This window comes from Oryx dammah, unplaced genomic scaffold, assembly GCF_014754425.2.
Source record: "Oryx dammah isolate SB20612 unplaced genomic scaffold, SCBI_Odam_1.1 HiC_scaffold_21, whole genome shotgun sequence".
Classification (NCBI taxonomy): Eukaryota; Metazoa; Chordata; class Mammalia; order Artiodactyla; family Bovidae; genus Oryx; species Oryx dammah.
The window spans coordinates 19,372,257-19,398,934 of NW_024070205.1; the positions used below are offsets into that span (position 1 = coordinate 19,372,257).

A 26,678-nucleotide genomic window follows, 5' to 3' on the forward strand; every position below is an offset into this window, starting at 1 on the left:
TATATCACATAGATGATAAAACAATTATATATAAAAGTAGGTAAAATATCTCATAAGTTTGTATAAAATCTTTAAACAAATATAATATGTACCTAGTTGATGGTTTTCCTTCTGGAAAAGAAATTATGGAATCCAGTATCTCAATTTAATAAATTTAAAAATTGTACTATATTGGTCCAAGTATATTTGTGGTTAACAAAAAGGACAGAACCACAGGTGTTTGTTTACTGATTTCATCAGTAGGGGTTATGAGGATAGCATCTCTGCAAATTCCTGGTTATGTATTACTGGAGCCAATAATCTCAAAGTACAGTATGATTACAGGACCTCTGTAATGTGAAGAAGTAAAGAGTTATCGCATACAGCTACCTGGTTATGCTGGTCTTTGTTCATTTAAGTGCAGGAGCTTTTGAAGGCAAAAATTCCAAAGCCTGGTTTATTTTATGTATGCTTATTTACAAGTATATTTAATCCTGCTCTTGTTTTTGAACTTAATATTGCATAAAAATATTAATCATTAGGTGGTCTTAATGTAGCTCTCTTCAGCACTTCTGTAGAAAGTCATTGTCAGAGAATTCATTCTAATTCAAGGTTAATTAGTGTACCATTAAAATAATGCGTTACAAAAATTAATTACACTGCAGGTCAAAAAACCTGTTAAAAAGCAGAGTGTAAATGTCTGAGAGCACATCGTCCTCCTTAAAACATTGCTATACGAGTGCCACCCTTCTGGAAAATATCTCCAATGTGAAAATCACTACTGAGGTCCAGTCATAGGTGTTTCCCTAAAGTAAATTTTTGGCACCACACATGGAAAATTTAAAATATAACTCCCCATTAACAGTAAAATGTGTTGCTTGTCTGCTTCTGCACCGAAACAGCTAAGGATTTATATTTAAGCATTAATCAGTGGAACCCTATTGGGTTAAACCTAAGTTAAGTCAGGAATCTTGTTGGGAAATAGAAATTATCTGTACATCTTCCAGTAAAAATACTAGATATATTATGTTTTCTTACTTAACTATTAGGTAGTTCTGGTAGGTGCCCTATGTAAGTCTGTCACACGTCATTTTAACTATATGGTGATTCTTGTTCATGATTTGATAGCCATAAAATGTACCCTTAAAATTAGAACTAAAAATAATACAGACTTTGACATTTTACCTAATTATTTTAGTGTAAAAGCTATGAAACAGTTATATTGAATTATAAAATTCTTTACACATTGGTATTTGTTCTGAGAATCAAATTAGAATATCTAATTATTCATATGGAGGGTTTTAAAATGAGTTCCCCAGTAACAGTAAATCAGTACATATTAGAGCTGGGGAACATTTAACACAGGCAACACTGTTCTCTATCAACAATACATTTTTTGTTTGGCTTTTAGAATTGTCTCCATTTAAAAAAATTATTAGTGGGCTCTGAACTGATAATTAACTAAGTGGTTTTGCTGTTACAATAAAGTGTGACTGATTTGCCCACATTTAAAATTTTTCTGCTTCCCTTTGCATTTTGCATACAAAACATATTCACAGGTAAGTAAAAATAAATTGAGCAAATGAAAGAAAAAGGAAAGGACGATTTTTAAGGAAGAAGTTGTCTTACTTTGGGTTTTTGTTGTTTGTTTTTTTCAAGAATAGCTCCTTGTTAATTAGTTGAACGAATAGGTATGTGAAGAGAGTCTGAAAGATGAAGAATGTTAGTGGGTTAAGAAAAGCTTTCTTCAAAGGTGCTTTTTACTTTTAAGTCCCCTTTGTCCTAGCTTATATCTGTTTAAATCTTTTCTAAAATGACATAAAGCAGGGATTTCAACTTAATGTGAAAAAACATTCCATTCTTTTAAAAATGACAACATCACTACTACCCTCAAAAAGTAGTGTTAAGCCATAATCACTCATTTCTTCAGAAAAGCCCTTAGCTTTGGGGGTTTTGTTTATTCTTTGGACCAATTAGTCTCCTTTTGTTAACTAAGCCAAGATTTTCTGACAGTAGAGAAAAGAATTAACACATCGACAGTGTTTGTCTTTGGTGGCCAATAGTTAAAATTGTGTAATAGTTAGTACGCTGCCTCCTAACAGTTAACTGTCTGTTCTGTTGTACAAGTGGTTCACGGCCAACATTTGAAGTTAAATGCTAGTAGACTTGTACTTATGTTTGGGGGGTATTTCAGGGTGTAAATTTGGGCTATGAAGGGGAAATGCTTGTGATTACATTTTCTTGCATTTTATGGAATAAACGAGTAAATTTAGATATATTACATTCAGATTATGATCTCTACCTAGGTTTAAGTACCTTTTTTTTAATTCATAAGAGTTGCTTCACCAAAAGTAAACATAATAATTTAAAATTAATCTCTTTCATTTCATCAAAGTACTTTAAAATTTACAAAGTGTTATCGTGTAGTTCATACATTCAATAAATATTCCTGGTATTATTGTTGTTAGTATTAACCTTATCCCCACTCTGTGGATAAAGAAACTGATGAGTCTGAAGAAAGTCACTGGGCTAGTATCTAACAGATCCCCAAAGTACAACTCAGGAAATCCTATTGTTTTCATTTACTGCTTTTCCCATAGAACATTTTATATGAATCATTCTTAGAATAGTTAACCTATATTTTTACTTATTTCTGTATCTTTCTTAAGACTTTATGTCTTTTGTATGGCCCACAACTGGATTAACAAATTCGTTTGTCCTTTCTGTGTTTTAGGGCAGAACTCTACTCCACTGGGCTTGTGATCGAGGACATAAGGAACTAGTCACAGTCTTGCTGCAATATAGAGCTGATGTTAACTGTCAGGTAAGAGCGATGAGAAAATTCACCCATTACAGTCCATCTTAGTTCGCTGATTCCTAGAATGCCGATGTTCACTCTTGTCATCTCCTGTTTGACCACTGAACTGAACTGAAGAGTGATGAAAAGGAAACATTTTAAAAAATGAGGTAAAATCTATATAAAGTAAAATTTACCATATTAACAGTTTTAAAGTGTGCAGTCCAGTGGCATTAATACATTTAACAATGTGTAGCCATCGCTACTGCCTTGTCCTAACATTTTCATCACCCCAGGACAAGGACAGTTTGTACCCGTTAAGTTGGCACTCCCTATTTCCCTTCCATTCCAGATCTTAGCAACAACTAATCTTTCTGTTCCAATGGATCTGCCTATTCTGGATATTTCATATAAATGGGATCATAAAATATGTGGCCTTTGTCTCTGGCTTCTTTCACTTGGCATGTTTTCAGAGATTATCCATGTTGTAGCAGGTAATTGCACTTCTTTCCTTTTTATGACTAAGTAATATTCTGTTGTATGTATAGAACACATTTTATCCTTCATCAACTGATGGATAATTGAGTTGTTTTCACCTTTTGGCAATTGTGAATAATTGCTATGAACAATTTGCATACATTTTTTTTTCGAAACTTGTTTTCAGTTCTATTGGTTCTGTACCTAGGAGGAGTATTTCCTATATGGTAATTTGATGTTTAACTTTTTGAGGAACCTCCAAACTGTTTTCTACAGGAGCCACACAATTTTACATTCCCACCAGCAATACAATGCATGAGTGTTTGAGTATTTCCACTTCTTCACCAATACTCGTTATTTTCTTGTTTAATAGCCATTCTAGTGGGGTGCAGTGATCTCATCATAGTATGATTTGTATTTGCATTTCCCTAGTGAATATTTTTTCATGTACTTGTTAACAGCTTGTCTTCTTCTTTGGAAAAATGTCTATTCAAGTGTTTTGCCCTTTTTTAAACTGAGGGGCTTTTTTATATTTAAGAAGTAAAAGTTCTTATATTCTGGACCTTAAAGCATTATCAGATGTATGGTTTGCAAATATCTTTTCCCTTTCTGTGGGTTGTCTTCTCACTTTCTCGATAGTGTCCTGTGGTGCACATAAAGTTTTCAATTTTGATGAAGTTCAGCATATCTGTTTTCTTTGTTTGGTTGTGCTTTTGGTGTCATACCTAAGAAACAATTGCCAAATTCATGATTATTAAGATTTACCATGCACTCCTAGAAACTCTGTACTTATAACTAATTCCCCATTCCCCCGCCCCCCCCATAACCCTAGCAACCACCATTCTACTCTCTCTCTTCATGAATTTGACTACTCTAGATACATCATATAAGTAGAATCATACAGTATCCGTCTTTTTGTGATTGGCTTATTTCATTTAGCATAATGTCTTCAAGGTTCATCCATGTTGTACCATGTGGCAGAATTTTTTTCCTTTTTAAAACTCAATAATGTTGCATTGTATGTATATACCATATTTTTTTTTATCCAAATATCCATCTACAGACATTCAGGTTACTTTCACCTTCTGGCTATTGTGATTAATACTTCTGTGAATATGAGTAGCAAATATTTGTTTTGAGTCTTCGCTTTCACTTCTTTTGAGTATATACCCAGAAGTAGAATTGCTGGATCATATGGTAATTCTTTAATGTTTTGAGAATCACCATACCATTTCCACAGTGGCTGCACCATTTTACCTTCCCATCAGCAATGCACAGATATTCCAGTTTCTCCACATCCTTACCAACACTTGTTATTTTCTGTATTTTTTATATTAGCCATCCTGGTGGATGTGAAGTGATATCTCATTGTGGTTTTGATTTGCATTTTCCTAATGATTAATGATGTTGAACATTATTAATGTTGACCAGTTAATATTGGCCATACGTTCATCTTCTTTGGAGAAATGTCTGTTCATGTCCTTTGCCCACTCTTTAATTGGGTTGTTTGGGGTTTTTTTATTGTTAAGTTGTAAAGTGTGTTAGGCACTCAGTCGTGTCTGACTCTGCGACTCCATGGACCTGTAGCCTGCCAAGCTCCTCTGTCCATGGGATTTCCCAGACAAGAATACAGAAGTAGGTTGCCATTTCCTTCTCCAGGGGATCTTTCTGACTCAGATATTCTGAATATCAGTCCCTTGTCATATACACAGTTTACAGATATTTTCTCTTATTCTGTGGGTGGTCTTGCATGCTGCTGCTAATAGTGTCCTTTGATACACAGCAGCTTAAAATTTTGAGGAAGTTCACTTTATCTATTTTTCCTTTTGTTGCCTGTGTTTTTGGTGTCATATCCAAGAAGTCATTGCCAAATGCCATGTCATGAAGTTTTTTCCCCCATATTGTCTTTAAGAGCTTTATAATTCTAGCTCTGTTTTTTGACTCGTTTTGAGTCAAAGGTAACCTAAGGGTCCAGCTTCATTTTTTTTGCCTGTGCACTTTCAGTGTTCCCAGTGCCATTCATAGGTTGAAAAGACTGTCCTTCTTCACTGAATGGTCCTAACACCCTTGTCAAAAACCACGTGACCATATATGCAAGAGTTTGGGATCTCCATTCTATTCCATTTGTCTATATGTTTGTCTTTATGCCAGTACTGCACTGGTTTGTAGTAAATTTTGAAATTAGGAAATGTGAGACTTCCAACTTGTTTTTCTATTTCAAGACTTTTGGCTGTTCTGAGTCCTTTGTGTTTCCATGTGAATTTTAGGATGGATTTTTCTCTTTTTACAAAAAAGTCATTGGGGTTTTGATAGAGCTGGCATTGAATCTGTAGATCAATTTGGGAGTACAGCTTTCCCCTGTTCCCTGAAAGTAAAGCGAAGAATGAAACCTTTTGTAAGTCAAAATGATGGAAAGCAAAAAAGCAGTTACCTTAGGACACATCTTGCTAATGCATGCACAGAATAAACTGAGATAAAGCACTGATGCTGGCACAGGTAAAAGTTAAGGTGGCTTCGTGCTGAGATGCAGAGTATAGTTGCTGGAGAAGGAGAAGGAGCACCACTCTTGGCGCTCAGAGGGCACACTCCTCTACAGTGCCAGCTGCAAGACAAACACTGAGTGCTCAGCTTGCTTTTTGCCTTTTTTTTGTAAAAGCAAAAGTCCTCTAGATTTCTTTCTTTTTTTTTTTTTGGTTAGCAAAACCAGGTACTAAGGTAGGTCTTTAGTAAAGTGAAGTGGTATAAAGCAGACTTTTAAAAGCAGGGATACTCATATTGTCATTTTAACAGTGGTTAAGTCTTCCATGGAATGACTTTTCTTTATTTGTGAGTGACTCTAATAAATTAGAGAATTTATTTCAAAACTATTTTATAATTTTCAGTGTACAATTCTTTTGCCTCTTTGGTTTGGTTTATTCCTAAATATTTCATTCTTTTTTGACACTACTGTAAAGAAACTTTTCTAAATTTCACTTTCTGATTATTCATTGTTAGTGTTTAGAAATGCAACCAATTTTTGTGTGTTGATTTTATGTCCTGCAACTTTGCTGAATTTCCTTAATAGCTCTAACAGCTTTTTGTGGAAGCTTAAAGATTTTCTGCATATAAGATATGTTGTCTATGAACATATTTTTACTTCTTCCTTTCCAGTTTTGATGTCTTTTATTTCATTTTCTTGCCTAATTGCTCTAGGTCTTCTAGTACTATGTTGAATAAAATAGTGAAAGTGGGCATCCATGTCTTATTCAGGAGTTTGCTTCTTAATTTAGTATGTCAGATATAAAATGCTTTTCCTTTTCATATTTGTTGTCATGTACATCCATTCCACTTTAGCCCATGACCTCACCCTGAACTTTTAATCAAGTCTGAAATATTTGGTTCTAACCTCTCCAATTCATTTCACTCTAAATCTTATTTGACCTTATGGAAATCCCTACTGCCTTGACTGATTACTTCTTCCATTTTAGCTCATTTGTCCACTTTCATGCTGTTACTGTGTTCAACTTCATTCCAATTCCCTATTTTTCAGCTATGGTAACCATCTGGCAAAACTTTAATTCTGATTAATCCAGTTGCCTGCCTTCTATAATCTACATTTTGGCTCTAGGCAAAGCTAGGAAAACAAAATCACACATCCCTGATATTATCAAAAATGATGGTATCAATCTTTAATTTTGGCTGGCATGTCTTAATGGTCTTTCTTATTCTCACATTTTCTCCTATCTCACAGACAAAATAGAAGAAATCTTTATCAACAATATGTATCTCAGCCAGTAGTTGCACCAATGTGTATTTCTTCTTGTCTTCTCAGACAGTTAAAACTTGCAATATCTAACACTGAACTTGCAGTGCATGCTCAGTTGTGTCTGACTCTTTGCGACCCTATGGACTGTTGCCCACCAAGCTCCTCTGTCCATACAATTCTCCAGGCAAGAATACTGGAGTGGCTTGCCATTTCCTCCTCCAGGGGATCTTCTTGACCCAATGATCAAACCCACGTCTTGTGCCTCTCCTGCACTGGCAGGCATTCTTTACCACTAGCACCACCACTGAGCTTAATCTCAACTACCACTCCCATCCTCACCCAGTAACTGGCCCCAACATCCACCCAGTGTCCTAGGAATCAGCCTTGATTTTTCTCTCATTTTCACATCCACTGAAGTCCTCTAGGTTCTGTCTCCTAAGTATATCTCAAATCTACCTGCTTCTCTATTTCAACATTGCCAGCAGCCACCATATCCTTGCTTCTGATCTTGATGTTCTTAGATGTATTTCCCACTTTTCATCTGGAGAGACTTTTTAAGATGCTAATTTGCAAATATTTCTCTTGTTTTCTTTTATTGCTCTAAAATTAAATCTAAATGTGATTTGTCCTGTGAAGCCCTTCATGATTTGGGCTTTGCTTACTTCTCCACTTATTTCTCAGCACACTCCTAGCTTATGCACCATCCCTGCTACAATAAGTTTCACTGATTCTGAAGAATTTGACATGTTGCTCACCTGTTGGGCTTTTTAGATACTGTTTTCTCTCTTTTTCATTCTGCCTCCTAGGCCTAATTTTACATATCATTTCCTCCAGGAAGCCTTCCTTCACTCTGCCCAGATAGACACCTCCACTGTCTCTTATCGCTCCCTGTTCTTAAGCTCATCAAAGAGCTACCACAATGCAGTCACCGTGTATTGTAATTCATCGTGTACATGTCTATATCCTCAGCACCACCATATACAACTACTAGAGTATGGTTGTCTCCAGTACCCTGGATGTCTGACATATAGATGTTGCTCAGTACATATTGAATAAAGTAATATCAGCTTATAAAGAAGCTGACAGAATGTTAGAAAAATAAATCATGAGAACCAGAAAAGGCCTAAGAATTTACCAGAACCTTTGGGTTTTCTTGTTATTTTATTAGAAGAAATGTTTTTTTCCCATTAGACTTGTGTGCATTCTTCTTGGGCTAGTTCCCTAGCTTTGAGTCATAGATCCAAGTCATAACCTTAGGCCATATATATTTCACTTTTTTTCTTTGTAGGTTGTATATGTACAAAGGGAAAAACTCAAAAAATGCAAACAACTAGTTTAAAAAAATTCTTTCTCCTTTGTTTCAGAACTTTTATGTACTAAGGAAAATTAACTCTTTCTTTGTGATATAATAATTATTAAAATGTTTCTTCTAATACTTGTTATCACTTCATGATTTCTGTGATCCATCTAGAATTAGGATCACATGTATGTAATAGGAATTTTATTTTTGTCCAGATGATTAGCCAGTTCCAATAATGTTTATTGAATAATCTTTTCTCTGCTGATTTAAAGTGTCTTCTTTTTATATTCTTACTTATCTATGAATTTCACCATATTTCTAGCTGTTCTTCTGTTGCTTACTTTTTCTGCTCACATACTTGTGCTATGCTGCTTTAAATACTGTAGCTTCAAAATATGCTTTCATACCTGGCAGGACAGATTACTTAATTACTTATTCAGAATATTTCTCATTATTTTTGCTTGTCTGTTTCTCTGTGTGAGCTTTGAAATTGTCTTTCTAACCCTTGCTTCCCCCAGTTACCACCAAAACAAAAACTTATTGGTGCACTCATGTCTTTAATTTGGTTTGGATGGTCAGGGATAGTATTTTAGATGAAAGTGTCCCCAGTTTAGGCATAGGCTGAGATTTTTGCATGTGGGTTTCTTGTATTCTATTTGTTTGAGTATTATAAGACAAACAATATAAAAAACTGCCATATGTGGTTTTATAGAATACTCTTTACCTAACACTAAACTTCAGTGCAAAGTAAAAGTTCCATGTAGCTTTTTAGGGTGAATAAGTTAGGACTGTATGCCTTTCCTTGCCCTCTTCATCATCATATGACCACTTTGTGTTGTTCCTAGCCTTGGTTTTCCTTTGTTATTGACAGTCCTACTCCATATGATCTAGCTTCAGTTAAGGGACTGCTTTTGGCTTTGTCAGCTTGGGTTGCTAACATGCTTCCAAATCAGAGGGCTTTTGGAGATTTGCTCTCAAAATAGCTTTCCCCTTGTAATTTCTTCTTTGGTTTCCTTATTGAAAACTCTTTTCAAATATAGACAATACAAACATAGTAATGGAAGGAAATGTTCATCTCCCTCATGACTCAATCTTTCTTAAACAACATTATTATTGACTGGTCTATTGGTTGCCAAAAAGGAAAATCAATTTTATTAGAAGTATTTGCTTGGCTACAGATCTTGGTACTAACTCAGCAGAGACAGGCTGATGTTATCAAGTATCTGAAGACTAATTTTTACCATTAGCCTGAAACGGAGTAGTAATTAAAGATATGTCAATGTCTACTCTGTGTTTTCCTGTCATTTTTACCTTTCAGTATATCTCATATATACTTTTATTGCCCTGCAGTTTCTACATTCTGTGACTCTGATGGAATTGAATCTTTTAATTTTATTTCTGAGAAAGATCCTTTATAGATTTCATTTGTTACCTGGCAGTATTATGTACGCAGTTTTCCACTGCTTGGTATTGATTTTTAGTTCAGCTCTGGAAGTTGGGTTCATAACCACATTTGAGATTAGGATATAGGTTAAATACACACACGTGTACCCCTCAGACCTCTTGAGTAAATTTGATCTTTAAGTCCTGAAGAAAGATTAAAACTACTCTAAAAGCACATTTGAAAGTATCTGAATGCTAAAGATTTATTTCTAGACTTCTCAGATTTATGGTAAAGTAACGTGAAAGAAAGAAGTGGGGTTGGGAGAGGAGGAGCACTGATGGTATTAAGTGTCTGCACTCTGTACTGGGTATTAAGCAATTCAAAAGGCGAATATTTTGAGTGTTACTGAAATGCCTGGGGACTTTGTGGTGTATAAATTACATGGACTTAGGACTTACACAATGGCATGGAGCAACATGCCCTTCCACAGAATACTTTGGTGACTGTGTGTTAAAGAAAATTTTGAAAATATGAGATTCAACCAAATTTATTGTGGTGACCATTTTGTAATAGATACAAAAACTGAATCATTGTTGTATACCTAAAACAAATGTTATATGTCAATTATATCTCAATTTTAAAAAAGAATACTTGTGAAATGAAAGAATGAGTAAGCCTGAAAAAAAGAAATTCTATATGCCTATGTGGTTTTATGAAATAAATGGGAAATATATACATATATATATAAATTTTAAAGAATGGGGATAGTGACCATTCTAGGTTTATCCCAGTGTTGTAGGGCTTAAAATGCTGAAGTAGCCCCACTACCTCAGGGCTGTCCTCCTGGTTCTTGGCCAAGTCTGCTCTTTCCCAAGTTCACCAGGCATATTGCTGCTAACACAGCCCTTCTAAGGCTACTATTTATTATGTCGCTGACCTACTCAAAACTCTCTAATGACTGCATTGCTTATAGGATAGATTCCAAACTCTATAGATTTGAATTCAGGAGGGGAGGGTGAGGAGGCACAAAAGCATATAAATAAAACCATCTGTGATTCTATTATGTGTGGGGGGGGAGGGGTAAGATATAAAACAGCTTTTTAGTATTTACCGTGTACCAGGCATTTTATGTATCGTCACCACATCAATCCTATAATGTAGGAGTATTATTACCTGCATTTTAGTGATAAAGAAACAGAAGTCATAGAGCTAGTAAGGTGATAAAGTCTAGGCTTGAAAATGTCGTTTTGGTTCTAAAGCCCAAGCCCTTATCCTCTCCTCTGTAAATTTTGAGTGCCTTTCCTTCTTTATTTGCTCTACTTACATAATACGTGTGTGTGTGTATTTTTAAAGACATTTAGTACATTATTGCACATAAATATTTTCTTCCATTCAGTGAATTGTCATTTCACTTGCTTAATAATATCCTTTGAAAACACAAAATTTTTAATTTTGATGAAACCTAATTTATCTATTTTTAAATTTTGTTGTGTTTTTGGTGTTGTTTCCAAGAAATGATTGACTTGTTAGAGATCATAGTGATTAAGCCTTTTCCTTCTAATAGTTTTATAGTGTTATCTCTTACATTTAGGTCTTTGATTCATTTTGAATTAGTTGTATATGATGTAAGAGAGGAGGCTGACTTCATTCTTTTACATATGGATATCCAGATGTTTCATTTGATACGAGAAGATAAGCCCCACAGGTCAGAAGGTGTCCAGGATGCTACTGAGGAAGAGTGGGGGGCAATTACTAATTGCTCCAGAAAGAATGAAGCAGTTGGGCCAAAGTGGAAAAACACACAGTTGTGGATGTGTCTGCTAATGAAAGTAAAGTCTGATGCTGTAAAGAAAAATATTGCATAGGAACCTGGAATGTTAGGTCCATGAGTTAAGGTAAATTGGATGTGGTCAAGCAGAAGATGGCAAAGGTGAACACTGACATCTTAGGAATCAGTGAACTAAAATGGACGGGAATAGATGCATTTAATTAAGATGACCATTATTTTCTGTAGATAAGAATCCCTTAGAAGAAATGGAGTAGCCCTCCATTCATAGTCAACAAGAGTCCAAAATGTGGTACGTGGGTGCAGTCTCAAAAATGACAGGATGATCTTGGTTCATTTCCAAGGCAAACCATTTGACATCACAGTAACCCAGGTCCATGTCCCAACCACTAATGTCAAAGAAGCTGAAGTTGATGAGTTCTATGAAGACCTACAAGATCTCTAGAATGACACCAAAAAAAAAAAGTCCTTTTCACCATAGGAGATTAGAATGCAAAAATAGGAAGTCATGAGATACCTGGAGGAACAGGCAAGTTTGGCCTTGGAGTACAAAATGAAGCAGGGCAAAGGCTAACAGAGTTTTGCCAAGAGAACATACTGGTCATAGTAAACACCTTCTTCCTAGAACACAAAAGATGACTCTACACATAGGCATCACCAGATGATCAATACTGAAATCAGATTGATTATATTCTTTGCAGCTGAAGATGGAGAAGCTCTATACAGTCAGCAAAAACAAGACCTAGAGGTGACTGTGGCTCAGATCATGAGCTCCTCGTTTCGAAATTCAGGCTTAAATTGAAGAAAGTAGGGAAAACCACTAGACCATTCAGGTATAAATAAATCCCTTGTAACCAAACAGTGGCAGTCATGAATAGATTCAAGGAATTGGATCTGGTAGACAGAGTACGTGAACAACTGTGGATGGAGGTTCATAACATTGTATGGGAGGCAGTGACCAAAACCATCCCAAAGAAAAAGAAATGCAAGAAGGCAAAGTGGTTGTCTGAGGGCACTTTACAAATAGCTGAGGAAAGAAGAGAAGTGAAAAACAAGGGAGAAAGGGAAAGATATACCCATCTGAATGCAGGTTCCAGAGAACAGCAAGGAGGGATAAGAAGGCCTTCTTCAATGAACAGTGCAAAGAATTAAAAAACAGAATGAGAAAGACTAGAGATCTTTTTCTGCTAGGCTCTTCAGTAGACTGTACACAACTGAGGAAAGAATCAGTGAACCTGAAGATATGTTAGTGAAAACTTACAAAACTGACATGCACAAAGAAAAACGAATGAAAAAAAATAAAAAGAGCATTTCTGAGACATTTTGAACAATTTCATAGGGTGTAACATACATGTAAGTGGAATATCAGAAGAAGAGCGAATAGAGCAGAAAAAATATTAGAATGACTGGCCATTTTTCAAATTAATGATACAATACACACCAAATCACAAGTCTAGGTTTGCTCAGCAAACACCAAACAGGATGAATGCTATTATAAAGGGAGGAAAGTAAAAGGACTTTAATGGAATAAGGTTTCTACATTTCATCCAAGTGGTAAAATGTCAGTAGGTAATAAGTAAATTAAGTAGTAAAATAAATAGAGAAAGGAATACAGCAGGGCTGTCTGCCGTCACCCTGTTGGTTTAATCTATATGCTGAGCACATCATGAGAAATGCCAGGCTGGATGAGTTACAAGCTGGAATCAAGATAGGCGGGAGAAACAACAACAACCTCAGATGTGTGGATGATACCACTCTAATAGCAGAAAGCAAAGAGGAAATAGAGCCTCTTGATGAGGGTGGAGGAGGAGAGTGAAAGACCTGACTTAAAACTAAATATTAAAAAAACTAAGATCATGGCATCTGGCCTCATTACTTCATGGCAAATAGAGGCGGGTAAAGGTGGAAGGAGTGACAGATTTCCCCTTCTTGGGCTCTAAAATCACTGCAGAGGGTGACTGCAGGCATGAAATCAGAAGACATCTGCTTCTTGGCAGGAAAGCTATGACAAACCTAAACAGCGCATTGAAAAGCAGAGATATTACTCTGCCCACAAAGGTCCGTATAGTCAAGGCTATAGTCTTCCCAAGGGTCATATACAATTGTGAGAGCTGGACCGTAAAGAAGGCAGAACGCCAAAGAATTGATGCCTTTGAACTGTGATGCTGGAGAAGACTCCTGAAAGTCCCTTGGACAGCAAGAAGATCAAACCAGTCAATCTTAAGGGAGATCAACCCTGAATATTCACTGAAAGGACTGATGCTGAAGCTGAAACTCCAGTATTTTGGTCATCTGATGCGAACAGCTGACTCACTGGAAGAGTCCCTGATGCTGGGCAAGGTTGAGGGCAGAATGAGAAGAGGGCATCAGTCGATGAGATAGTTGGATGCCACCACCATGAACTTGGGCAAACTTCAGGAGGTGGTGAGGGACAGAGAGGCCTAACGTGCTACAGTCCATGGGGTCACAAAGAGTTGGACACAACTGGGCAACTGAACAACAACAACAATAAGTAAATAATAATAAGTCATACATACACACACACATACATATACAGATACATACATACTACATCCAAGTGGGAAAATGTCAATACCAGTAAATAGTAATAAATTATACAAATACACACAGGAAAAATAACACCTTTAGAATAATGATTTTTAAAACTATAAAAAATATAATAACAAACACTATAATTGATACATAGGTGAATTTTTTTAATGAGGCCTTCTGAACCCAGAGGCTTTAAATTATAGGCTCAATTTCTTTTAGTGATCCAAGACTGTTCACATTTTATATAGAGGTCAGTTTTAATAAGTCAGGGTTTTTCATAGAATTTGTCTATTTCATCTTAAGTTATAAAAGACTGACCTAAAATTATTCATAATATCCTCTTGCTATCATTATAATATCTCTAGAGTATATAGTGATCTCTTTTTAAAATTTTTCTGATACTGATAATTTATATTTTTACTGATTATTCTTGCTAAGGGTTTATCAACTTTATTGATGATTTCAGAGAATGAACTTTTAGCTTTGTTGATTGTCTCCATTTTATATTTGGTGTCTGCATTGATTTTTGCTCTTTATTCTTTCCTTCTACTTTCTTTGGATCTAATATGCTCTTCTTTTTCTGGCCTCTTGACATGGAAGCTTAGATAATTTATTTCCAACTATTCTAATAGGTGTACTTAGAAGTATAAATTTTTCTTATGCATCATTTTAAATGCATGTAGCAAATTATTATGTTCTATTCAAAATCTTTTTTTTTTAATTTCCACTACAGTTTCTTCAAATACAGTCACATTGGTGGTTAGGGCCTAAATATATGCACGGCAGGGGGTGGGGTGGTTTATACAATTCAATCTATTAACATTATGTCTTTATATTTTAAGTGTGTTTGTTATAAATAGCATGTACTTGGGTCCTGGTTTTAATCCAGTGTGATCATCTTTATCTTTTAATATTTATTTACATTTAATGTAATTACTGATACAGTTCTGTTTAAGTTTACCATTTTTGTGTTTTTTTTTAATTTGTCTCACCTGCTTTTTGTCTTTCTGTTTTTCCTTTCCAAGGTTCTTTTGTATTTGTCAAGTATTTTTATTATATCATTTTACCTTTTTTATTGCTTATTTGTTATTCTTTAATAGATTCACTTTTAGTGGCCATGATAGAAATTACAAAACAGTCCCTTAACTTATTATAGTCTACCTTAAATTAATACTTTTGTCATACCCTGAACACTATGAAAAATCTTAAAATGGTTTAATTCTGTTTATTTTTTTCTAGCTTGTGTTGCTGTAATTGTATTACATTATACATGATATATTTTTGCTTCTCTATTTTCTACTTTCCTAACAAGATACTGTTTTTGCATTAGTCAGTAATCTTTTATCATTATTCACATATCTACCCTTTCTAATGCTCTTTTACTTCTTGCGATTTCCTGATTCTATCTGGTATCATTTTTCTTTTGCCTGGAGAACTTTAATATTTCTTGCAGTATTGACTTCTAGTGATGAATCATCTCAGCTTCAGTTGTCTGAGTATGTCTTTTCCACTTATAGGTTAGAAAGGTAATTTTGCTTGATAGAGAATTCTGTGTTGGCCAGTTTATTTTTTCTGCCCTTTAAAAGAGCTGTCATTCTATGATCTAGCTCACATTTTGATTTGAGAAGTTGGCTAGAGTTCTTTTTGTTGTTCCTCTGAAGATAGCGTCTTTTTTCTTTGACTCCTTTTAAGATTTTTTTCCTATATTTCATTTTTGAGCAGTAGTTAAGTGTTTTTGTTTGATATTTTAAATTCTGCTTGGGGCTCTACATTGAGTTCTTAATTACAGATATTATAATTTTCCAGGTCTAGAATGACAATTTGATTAACTTCACTTATTCCCTTTTTCTGTTGAAAATTTCCATCTTCTGTTTTCTTTCACATATTTATAATGATTATTGTGAAGTTCATATTTTTTAATTTATATACCTGAATCATCTTTGAGGCTGCTGCTTTTGGCTATTTTTTGTTTATGAATCATAATTTCCTACTCGTTCACATTTATAGATTTAAATTTTTTTCATTTTGAAACGATTTCAAATTTATACAAATAATAAGAGTATGAGTCTTAAACCTTGAACTCAGTATTTTGCCAACATTATGCCCTACCACCCCTGTGCAAACAAGGACATTCTACTTTGTTGTTGTTCGGTTGTCAAGTTGTGTCCTATTCTGCGATGCCGTGGACTGCAGCCCGCCAGGCCTCTCTGTCCCTCACCATCTCTCAGTTTGCCCAAGTTCACATCCTTTGACTCAGTGATGCCATCCAAATATCTCATCCTCTGTCGCCCTCTCTTCCTTCTGCCTTTAATCTTTCCCAGCATCAGGGTCTTTTCCAATGACTCAGCAGCTGTTCACATCAGGTGACCAGAGTACTGGGGCTTCAGCTTCAGCATCAGTCCTTCCAGTGAGTATTCAGGGTTGATCTCCTTTAGGATTGACTGGTTTGATCTTCTTGCTGTCCAGGGGACTCTCAGGAATCTTCTCTGGCACCACAGTTTAAAAGCATCAATTCTTTGGTGCTCTGCTTCTTTATGGTCCAACTCTCACATCTGTATATAACTACTGGAAGGACCAAGGCCTTGACTATATGGACCTTTGTTGGAAAAGTGGTATCTTTGCTTTTTGATACACTGTCTGAATTTGTCATCGCTTACCTTCCAAGAAGCAATCGTCTTTTAATTTCATGCCTGCAGTCACCATCTGCAGTGATTTTAGAGCCCAAGAAGAGGAAATCTGTCACTACTTCCAGCTTTTCCCCTTCTATTTGCCATGAAGTGATGGAGCCAGATGCCAGAATCTTTGTTTTTGTAATATTGAGTTTTAAGCCAGCTTTTTTCCCCCTACTCTTTCACCTTTATCAAAAGACTCTTTAGTTCCTCTTTGCTTTCTGGCATTAGAGTGGTATCATTTGCATATCTGAGGTTGTTGATATTTTTCCTGGCAGTCTTGATTCCAGCTTATAATTCATCCCATCCAGCTAAGGAATGTTCAAACTATCGGACATTCTATTATGTATGCATAATTCAGCCATCACAATCAAGATATCACCACTGATATATTACAGCTATCTAATCTATATACCAGATAGTCAGTACCAAAATCAGGTTGATTATATTCTTTGCAGCCAAAGATGGAGAAGCTTTATACAGTCAGCCAAAACAAGACTGGGAGCTGACTGTGGCTTAGATCATGAACTCCTTATTGCCAAATTCAGACTTAAATTGAAGAAAGTAGGGAAAACCGCTAGACCATTCAGGTATGACCTAAATAAAAACCCTTACAATTATACAATGGAAGTGACAAATAGATTCAAGGGATTACATCTAATAGAGTGCCTGAAGAACTATGGACAGAGGTTTGTGACGTTGTAGAGGAGGCAGTGATCAAGACCACCCCCAGGAAAAAGAAATGCAAAGAGGCAAAACAGTTGTCTGAGGAGGCCTTACAAACAGCTGTGAAAAGAAGAGAAGCAAAAGGCAAGGGAGAAAAGGGAAGATATACCCATTTGAATGCAGAGTTCCAAAGAATAGCAAGGAGAGATAAAAAAAGTCTTCCTCAGCGATCAATGCAAAGAAGTAGAGGAAAACAATAAAATGGGAAAGACTAGAGATCTCTTCAAGAAAATTAGAGATACCAAGGGAACATTTCATGCAAAGATGGGCACAATAAAGGACAGAAATGGTATGGACCTAACAGAAGCAGATGATATTAAGAAGAGGTGGCAAGAATACACAGAAAAACTATACAAAAAAGATCTTAATGATATGCAGATGATACCACCCTTATGGCAGAAAGTGAAGACGAACTAAAGAGCCTCTTGGTGAAAGTGAAAGGGGAGAATTGAAAAGTTGGCTTAAAACTCAGCATATAGAAAAGTAAGATCATGGCACCTGGTCCCATCACTTCATGGCAAAAATAGATGGGGAAACAATGAAAACAGTGATAGACTTTATTTTGAGGGGCCCAAAAATCACTACAGATGGTGATTGCAGCCATGAAATTAAAAGATGCTTGCTCCTTGGAAGAAAAGTTAGCAGCATATTAAAAAGCAGAGACATTACTTTGCCAACAAAGGTCCATCTAGTCAAGGCTATGGCTTTTCCAGTAGTCATGTATGGATGTGAGAGTTGGACTATAAAGAAAGCTGAGTGCCGAAGAATTGATGGTTTTGAACTGTGGTGTTGGAGAAGACTCTTGAGAGTCCCTTGGACTGCAAGGAGATCCAACTACTCCATCCTAAAGGAGATCAGTCCTGAATATTCACTGGAAGGACTGATGCTGAAGCTGAAACTCCAATTCTTTGGCCACCTGATGAGAAGAACTGACTCATTTGAAAAGACTCTGATGCTGGAGAGATTGAAGGCAGGAGGAGAAGGGGACGACAGAGAATGAGATGGTTAGATGGCATCACCAACTCAATGGACATGAGTTTGGGTAAACTCCAGGAGTTGGTGATGGACAGGGAGGCCTGGCATGCTGCAGTGCGTGGGGTCACAAAGACCCCATGAGTGACTGAGTGACTGAACTGAACTGAATCTTCATGTCATTCAGGTGTGGCCAGTTGGCCCTAGAATATGTTTTATAACAAAGGGATTCAGTTTAGAATCACACATTGCATTTATTTATTATGTCTAAAATAGCCTAAAGAAACTAAGGATTTCCTTCAGTCTACAACAGTTACACAGCTTCTCCTTGACATTTACAACTTTGATACCTTTAAAGATTACAGACCAATTATTTTACAGAATGTTTCTCTGCTGGAGTTTGTCTAATGTTTCCTCCTGATCACATTGTGCATCTTTATCAGGAATATCATAAAAGTGATACCGCATTCTCATTGGAACGTGTATCCAATGGAACATACTTGCAATTTGCTTCATTACTGATATTGTTTATTTTGATCACAGATCATTCCTGGCCAGATTCTTCATAGTAAAATTATTTTTGTCCCTTTGTAGTTCATTTCTATTTTGTGGGACATTTGGGAATATTTGTCCTCATCAAAATTTCAGTTTATTTACACTTTTATTTACATCAGTTTGGATTCATGGTTTCCTTGTTATCATGTAACAAGGTCCAACTCTTTGCAACCCCATGGGCTATACAGTCCATGGAATTCTTCAGGCCAGAATACTGGAGTGGGTAGCTTTTCCCTTCTCCAAGGGATCTTCCCAACCCAGGAATCAAACCAGGGTCTCCTGCATTGCAGGCAGATTCTTTACCAACTGAGCTATCAGGGAAGCTGTTATAATGCAATGTTATTTAATTTTATGCTCCTGTGGCATCACTGACTCAGTGGACATGAGTTTTGAGCAAACTCAGGGAGATAGTGAAGGAAGGGGAAGCCTGGTGTGCTGCAGTTCATGGGGGTCACAAAGAGTTGAACACAACTTAGCGAACAACAACAATAATAATGCTCAGATTATTACAGATTTGGCCAGTGGAAGCCATTTCAGTCTAGCCTTTGTGTTCTATTGATATGTGTGCAGAATTCTTTGAGAATTTTTTCACTCTCTGGCATAACAAGAACTCCCAGGTTCATCTTGAACTTTCCCTTTTTTCCAGGCCTGGAAATAGCCATTTCTCCAGAGAGCTCTGGTTCAGCTCAATAGAGAATGGTATTTAGAAACCAAGATCTGAGCATTAGATGTGCTCATTCCTGTTGGCTATCATTCTTCCCAGATCAGCTCATTATTATACACAGACATTTAAAAATCTGTATTCATTTTTCCTGTGTGTGTAGTTTACACCAGTATCTCTTCTTCTAGTTCTATGCCACAAGATTCATTGTTTTCTATTTCTATATTTGTAACTCTCTTGTCTGACAGTGAGAACCCTGGCTTCCATTATCATATTTGCTTATTTGATCAATCTCTCATTCTGCTGCCACCCCTTCTCCTGCGTGGATACACTCATCATACAGAAGCTCTGACAATTTGCCCAGACCACGTTTCTAGAGGATGCCCTCCTCTTTCCTCTTGGTCTCTGACACCCTGAGCCAGGTCACGCTCCCATGTGAGTGCCTTCCTTACTCAGCTTAGGCTTCAGCATCCATGTCAACCTTTTGTGGGAGTATCTTCTTCACTCTTCTTGGTCTCTGAAACTTTGTACTGAACTGTCTTCCTGTGTGGACCTCCTCCTCATCCTGCATGAGCTTTGACACCGCACACTAGGCTGCTGCCACTCCAGTTGGACACCCTTCTCATCCCAGTTAGGCTCTGGATCACTTGGCTCTGGACAACTACTGCTCCCCTCTTGCCTCTTTCCACTCCACAAAGACACCTACTTCGCTCACTCTTATGGCTTCAAAACTGAACTGTTCCAGAAAGAAAAAGGAAGAGCTATATCTCATGTTTTATGCTATACTGCACATTATATATAAAGAACTATAGAGACAGAAGTTGGTGTTGTTTTCCTCAAGAGGTCACTCCTTAGCCTTTATCAGATATATAATTTGAGGGGCTGATCATGTCACATCAACAAGGAATTGAGCTTTGTTGGGGCTGGGCAGCAGCTTTGGTTGGACTTCATCCTGTTTTCCTGCATATTTTGGGGGTGATTCTTTATAGATTTTGCTTATGAGCCTATGAGCCTCTGCCTCCCTGTCTTGAAAGACTGGTCAAGATTCAGTCTGATGGTTTTCCCTCTTTGAGCTTTCTTTTCCCGCTTCCTGCCTCCCACTGCTTCCAAATTTTGGCATAAGGTTCAGGCTGAGATCTTTTGTGTGAGGCAGGCCCCCTTCTTCAAGCAGGGCTTTGTCTCAAATATTGCAAGACAGCAGATTCATGTGTGCTTTTTTAGAAACTCTGGCTTCCCACACATCCCCTGAATGCAGAAAATAGACCATGTGGGAGAACAGCTTTTTGTGTTTGGGACTTCTAAAATTTTTGAATTGTTGAGCCAGCCCCACACAGCTTCCGAAAGCTTTGCTGATTTGATTTTCTCGGGTGTCATTATTTCATTTGAGCCAGACTCATCCTCAGCTCAGCCTATGCATGGAATCAGTAAATGCCCCCAGGTAAGAAAGCAGCAGGAGAGAGCCTGCTGCTGCTGCTGCTGCTGCTAAGTCGCTTCAGTCGTGTCCGACTCTGTGCGACCCCATAGACGGCAGCCCGGCAGCTCCCCCGTCCCTGGGATTCTCCAGGCATGAACACTGGAGTGGGTTGCCATTTCCTTCTCCAGTGCATAAAAGTGAAAAGTGAAAGTGCAGTCACTCTAGTCGTGTCCAACTCTTAGCGACCCCATGGACTGCAGCCCACCAGGCTCCTCCGTCCATGGGATTTTCCAGGCAAGAGTACTGGAGTGGGGTGCCATTGCCTTCCCTGAGGAAAGAGCCTATTCTCCTCTAAATAGCTTTTTGATTTATTTTACTCAGTCTCTTTTGCTTCCATGACTCTTAAATAGCTCTAGAAATATAATTTTCTCAGTTTACCCAACTTCTTTTTCTTTTTTTGGCTTTTGAGTAGAGAAAGTTACTTTATTGTATCTTCTTCTATCCTCCCTGGAACTAGAAAACAGATTTTGGTTTTTGTACTTCTTTTTCACTTAATGTTATATAGTGACCATTTTTATGTGTCATTCAATATTTTTCAAAATATTTTTTATTGTTTTTTTTAATAGGTCATCGAATAGAGGGCCTATCCCTGGCAACAGTAGAGCACATGATATATGCAAAAATATATGAAAAACCGTAAGATAAGTGTGATGCATCTTTACAGAGCATTCATCTTCAAAAATTGGGGGAATATAGACAATTTAACTTAGACGTAGCTCCAAACATCATTTCATACAGAAACAAAACACAGGTATATAATTGTGGAATAGGATATAAAATGCGCAGAAATTATTTAGATAAAATAGGACCTTAAGGAAATTTCATGTTTTCACTTCTATTTCTTCTTCTTTTTAATATTTAAGTATGTAAATATCATGAAGTATTTCTATTTTCTAATTTTAGGAGACATGTACTGATCTTCCCTTCTTTTGTCTGCTTAAAAAAAAAATTGTCCTGAGGATAAAGAGGAGGTTTGCCTTCTTTTTACTATCTTTTCTTTATTGTGTGCATAGACATGATTATTATTTGCAGAGTTGAACAAAATAAATAATGAGGGTGAGAGTTGTTTATTATGGAAAAAAGTTACAAATAAGAAAAGGGTAAACTAAACTGTAGTGTTGAATTATAATTGAAGGTATCAGTAAATATGTATTATTCAATATACACAGATTGATACACAAACATAATGTATTATTTCATTCTTTTTATGGCTGAGTAATATTCCATTGTGTATATATACATATCACATCTTTATCTGTTCTGTTGATGTATTTAGGTTGTTCCCATATCTTCACTATTGTAAATAGTATTGCTATGAACATTAGGATGCATGTGTCTTTTCGGATTAGTTTTCTTTGGATATATGCCTAGGAGTGAGATTGTTGGATCATATGGTAGTTCTATTTTTAGTTTTTTAAGGAGCCTTCATATTGTTCTCCATAGTGGCTGTATCAATTTACATTCCCACCAGTAGTGTAAGAGGATTCCCTTTTCTCTACACCCTCTCTAGCATTTATTATTTATAGACTTTTTGATGTTGGCCATTCTGACTGGTGTGTGGTGATACCTTATTGTAGTTTTGATTTGCATTTCTCTAATAATTAGTAATGCTGAACATCTTTTTATGTACCTGTTGGTCATCTGTACGTCTTCAGAGAAATGTCTGTTTAGGTCTTCTGCCCATTTTTCAATTGGGTTGTTTGCTGTTATTGTTGAGTTATATGAACTGTTTATATATTTTGAAAATTAAGCCTTTGTTGGTTGTCATCATTTACAAATATTTTCTCCCATTCTGTAGGTTGTCTTTCCATTTTTTTGTTTTTAATGATTTCCTTTGCTATGCAAAAGCTTGTAAGTTTATAACCCCATGGACTGTAGCCCACCAGGCTTTTCTGTTCATGGAATTCTCCGTGGACACTGGAGTGGGTAGCCATTCCCTTAGGCTCCAGGATATCTTCCTGACCCAGGGATCAAACCCTGCAATCTCCTACACTGCAGGCAAATTCTTTACCTTTTGAGCCACCAAGGAAGCCCCATATGTTTGATTGCTGCTGCTGCTGCTGCTGCTAAGTCACTTCAGTTGTGTCCAACTCTGCACGACCCCACAGACAGCAGCCCACCAGGCTCCCCTGCCCTGAGGATTCTCTAGTTCTCCAATGCATGAAAGTGAAAAGTGAAAGTGAAGTCGGTCAGTCGTGTCCGACCCTTAGCAACCCCATGGACTGTAGCCCACCAGGCTCCTCCATCCATAGGATTTTCCAGGCAAGAGTGCTGGAGTGGAGTGCCATTGCATTCTCCGATAAGTTTGATTAGTTTCCATTTGTTTTTATTTTTATTGCTTTGGGAGACTGACCTTAGTAGACATTGTTACAATTTATGTCAGAGAAAGTTCTGTCTATGCTCTCTTCTAGGAGTTTTATGGTGTCATGTCTTATAAGTCTTTAAGCCGTTTGGGTTTTTGTGCATAGTGTGACGATGTATTCTAACTTCACTGATGTACATGCAGCTGTCCCACTTTACTAGCACCGTTTGCTGAAGAGACTGTCTTCCAATCTTGTATTCTTGCCTCCTTTGTCAAAAATTAATTGAGTATAGGTGTGTGGGTTTATTTCTGGGCTATCCATTCTATTCTGTTGATTCATATCATCTGTTTTTGTGCCAATACAACACTGTTTTGATTATTGTAGCTTTGTAGTATTATCTTAAGTCTGGGAGGGTTATGCCTCCTGGTTTGTTCTCTTTTCTCAAGATTGCTTGGGCAATTCTGAGTCTTTTATGGTTCCATATAAATTTCTGGATTATTTCTTCTAGTTTTGTGAAAAATGTCATGTCGGGAGCCGCGTTAGGCATTACTAACAAAATGGAGGCAAGGCCCCAAACCCCTCTCCTCATCTCGCAGGCACGGTCCTGGGATGAAGGAGTTAGGTCTTGTGATTCTGACTTGTTCTTTCCTTTTTTCGGTTGAGCTGGCTGGAAAGAATGTTAAGGTGCTTATTGTTCTGGAGAGAAGAATGAGAAAGCACAAAGCCTTCTGCAGTTGTGCCCAGAAAATAATCTATAAAGTAACCATTGACATTTGTTCAAGGATCTTTGCAAAGAATGTTCCAGGATGAGCACGTAGGCTGCAGCTTGAGGCCATGGGAAGGATTGTTACATGAGACCTGTTTGTGAGAGGAATGTTTCTGGCAAAAGAAGTTTGCTGAGCTTCAGTTCAGTTCAGTTCAGTTCAGTGCATTCGCTCAGTCATGTCCGACTCTTTGTGACCCCATGAATCACAGCACGCCAGGCCTCCCTATCCATCACCAACTCCCGGAGTTCACTCAGACTCATGTCCATCGAGTCAGTGATGCCATCCAGCCATCTCATCCTCTGTCGTCCCCTTTTCCTCCTGACCCCAATCCTTCCCAGCATCAGAGTCTTTTCCAATGAGTCAACTCTTAGCATGAGGTGACCAAAGTACTCGAGTTTCAGCTTTAGCATCATTCCTTCCAAAGAAATCCCAGGGCTGATCTCCTTCAGAAGGAACTGGTTGGATCTCCTTGCAGTCCAAGGGACTCTCAAGAGTCTTCTCCAACACCACAATTCAAAAGCATCAATTCTTCAGCACTCAGCTTTCTTCACAGTCCAACTCTCACATCCATACATGACCACTGGAAAAACCATAGCCTTGACTAGACGGACCTTTGTTGACAAAGTAATGTCTTTGCTTTTGAATATGCTATCTAGGTTGGTCATAACTTTTCTTCCAAGGAGTAAGCATCTTTTAATTTCATGGCTGCAGTCACCATCTGCAGTGATTTTGGAGCCCAGAAAAATAAAGTCTGTCACTGTTTCCACTGTTTCCCCATCTAGTTCCCATGAAGTGATGGGACCGGATGCCATGATCTTTGTTTTCTGAATGTTGAGCTTTAAGCCAACTTTTTCATTCTCCTCTCTTCACTTTCATCAAGAGGCTTTTTAGTTCATCTTCACTTTCTGTCATAAGGGTGGTGTCATCTGCATATCTGAGGTTATTGATATTTCTCCCAGCAATCTTGATTCTAGCTTGTGCTTGTTCCAGCCCAGCGTTTCTCATGATGTACTCTGCATAGAAGTTAAACAAGCAGGGTGACAATATATAGCCTTGACGTACTCCTTTTCCTATTTGGAACCAGTCTGTTGTTCCATGTCCAGTTCTAACTATTGCTTCCTGACCTGCATACAGATTTCTCAAGAGGCAGGTCAGGTGGTCTGGTATTCCCATCTCTTTCAGAATTTTCCACAGTTTATTGTGATCCACACAGTCAAAGGCTTTGGCATAGTCAGTAAAGCAGAAATAGATGTTTTTCTGGAACTCTCTTGCTTTTTTGATGACCCAGCGGATATTGGCTATTTGATCTCTGGTTCCTCTGCCTTTTCTAAAACCAGCTTGAACATCTGGAAGTTTACTGTTCATGTATTGCTGAAGCCTGGCTTGGAGAATTTTGAGCATTACTTTACTAGTGTGTGAGATGAGTGCAATTGTGTGGTAGTTTGAGCATTCTTTGGCATTGCCTTTCTTTGAGATTGGAATGAAAAGTGACCTTTTCCAGTCCTGTGGCCACTGCTGAGTTTTCCAAATTTGCTGGCATATTGAATGCAGCACTTTCACAGCATCATCTTTCAGGATTTGAAATAGCTCCACTGGAATTCCATCATCTCCACTAGCTTTGTTCATAGTGATGCTTTCTAAGGCCCACTTGACTTCACATTCCAGGATATCTGGCTCTAGGTGAGTGATCACACCATCGTGATTATCTTGGTCTGGAAGATCTTTTTTGTATAGTTCCTCTGTGTATTCTTGCCACCTCTTCTTAATATCTTCTGCTTCTGTTAGGTCCATACCATTTCTTTCCTTTATTGAGCCCATCTTTGTGTGAAATGTTCCCTTGGTATCTCTAATTTTCTTGAAGAGATCTCTAGTCTTTCCTATTCTGTTGTTTTCCTGTATTTCTTTGGATTGATGGCTGAGGAAGGCTTTCTTATCTCTTCTTGCTATTCTTTGGAATTCTGCATTCAGATGCTTATATCTTTCCTTTTCTCCTTTGCTTTTCGCCTCTCTTCTTTTCACAGGTATTTGTAAGGCCTCCCCCAGACAGCCATTTTGCTTTTTTGCATTTCTTTTCCATGGGGATGGCCTTGATCCCTGTCTCCCGTACAATGTCATGAACCTCCATCCATAGTTCATCAGGCACTCTATCAGATCTAGGCCCTTAAATCTATTTCTCACTTCCACTGTATAATCATAAGGGATTTGATTGAGGTCATACCTGAATGGTCTAGTGGTTTTCCCTACTTTCTTCAATTTGAGTCTGAATTTGATAATAAGGAGTTCATGATCTGAGCCACAGTCAGCTCCTGGTCTTGTTTTTGTTGACTGTATAGAGCTTCTTCCATCTTTGGCTGCAAAGAATATAATCAATCTGATTTTGGTGTTGACCATCTGGTGATGTCCATATGTAGAGTCTTCTCTTGTGTTGTTGGAAGAGGGTGTTTGCTATGACCAGTGCATTTTCTTAGCAAAACTCTGTTAGTCTTTGCCCTGCTTCATTCTGTATTCCAAGGCCAAATTTGCCTGTTAC

General features: G+C 37.3%; 1 protein-coding gene across 2 annotated transcripts in view; it reads left to right on the forward strand.

The window, feature by feature from the left end:
- Positions 1-26,678, forward strand: part of ACBD6 (acyl-CoA binding domain containing 6) — a 205,521-nt gene that overhangs the window by 96,182 nt on the left and 82,661 nt on the right. For both annotated transcript variants that reach the window (XM_040263863.1, XM_040263864.1), the window contains exon 6: positions 2,714-2,803. In XM_040263863.1, the coding sequence (XP_040119797.1) occupies positions 2,714-2,803 (90 nt within the window). The remainder of the gene's footprint in view (positions 1-2,713; positions 2,804-26,678) is intronic.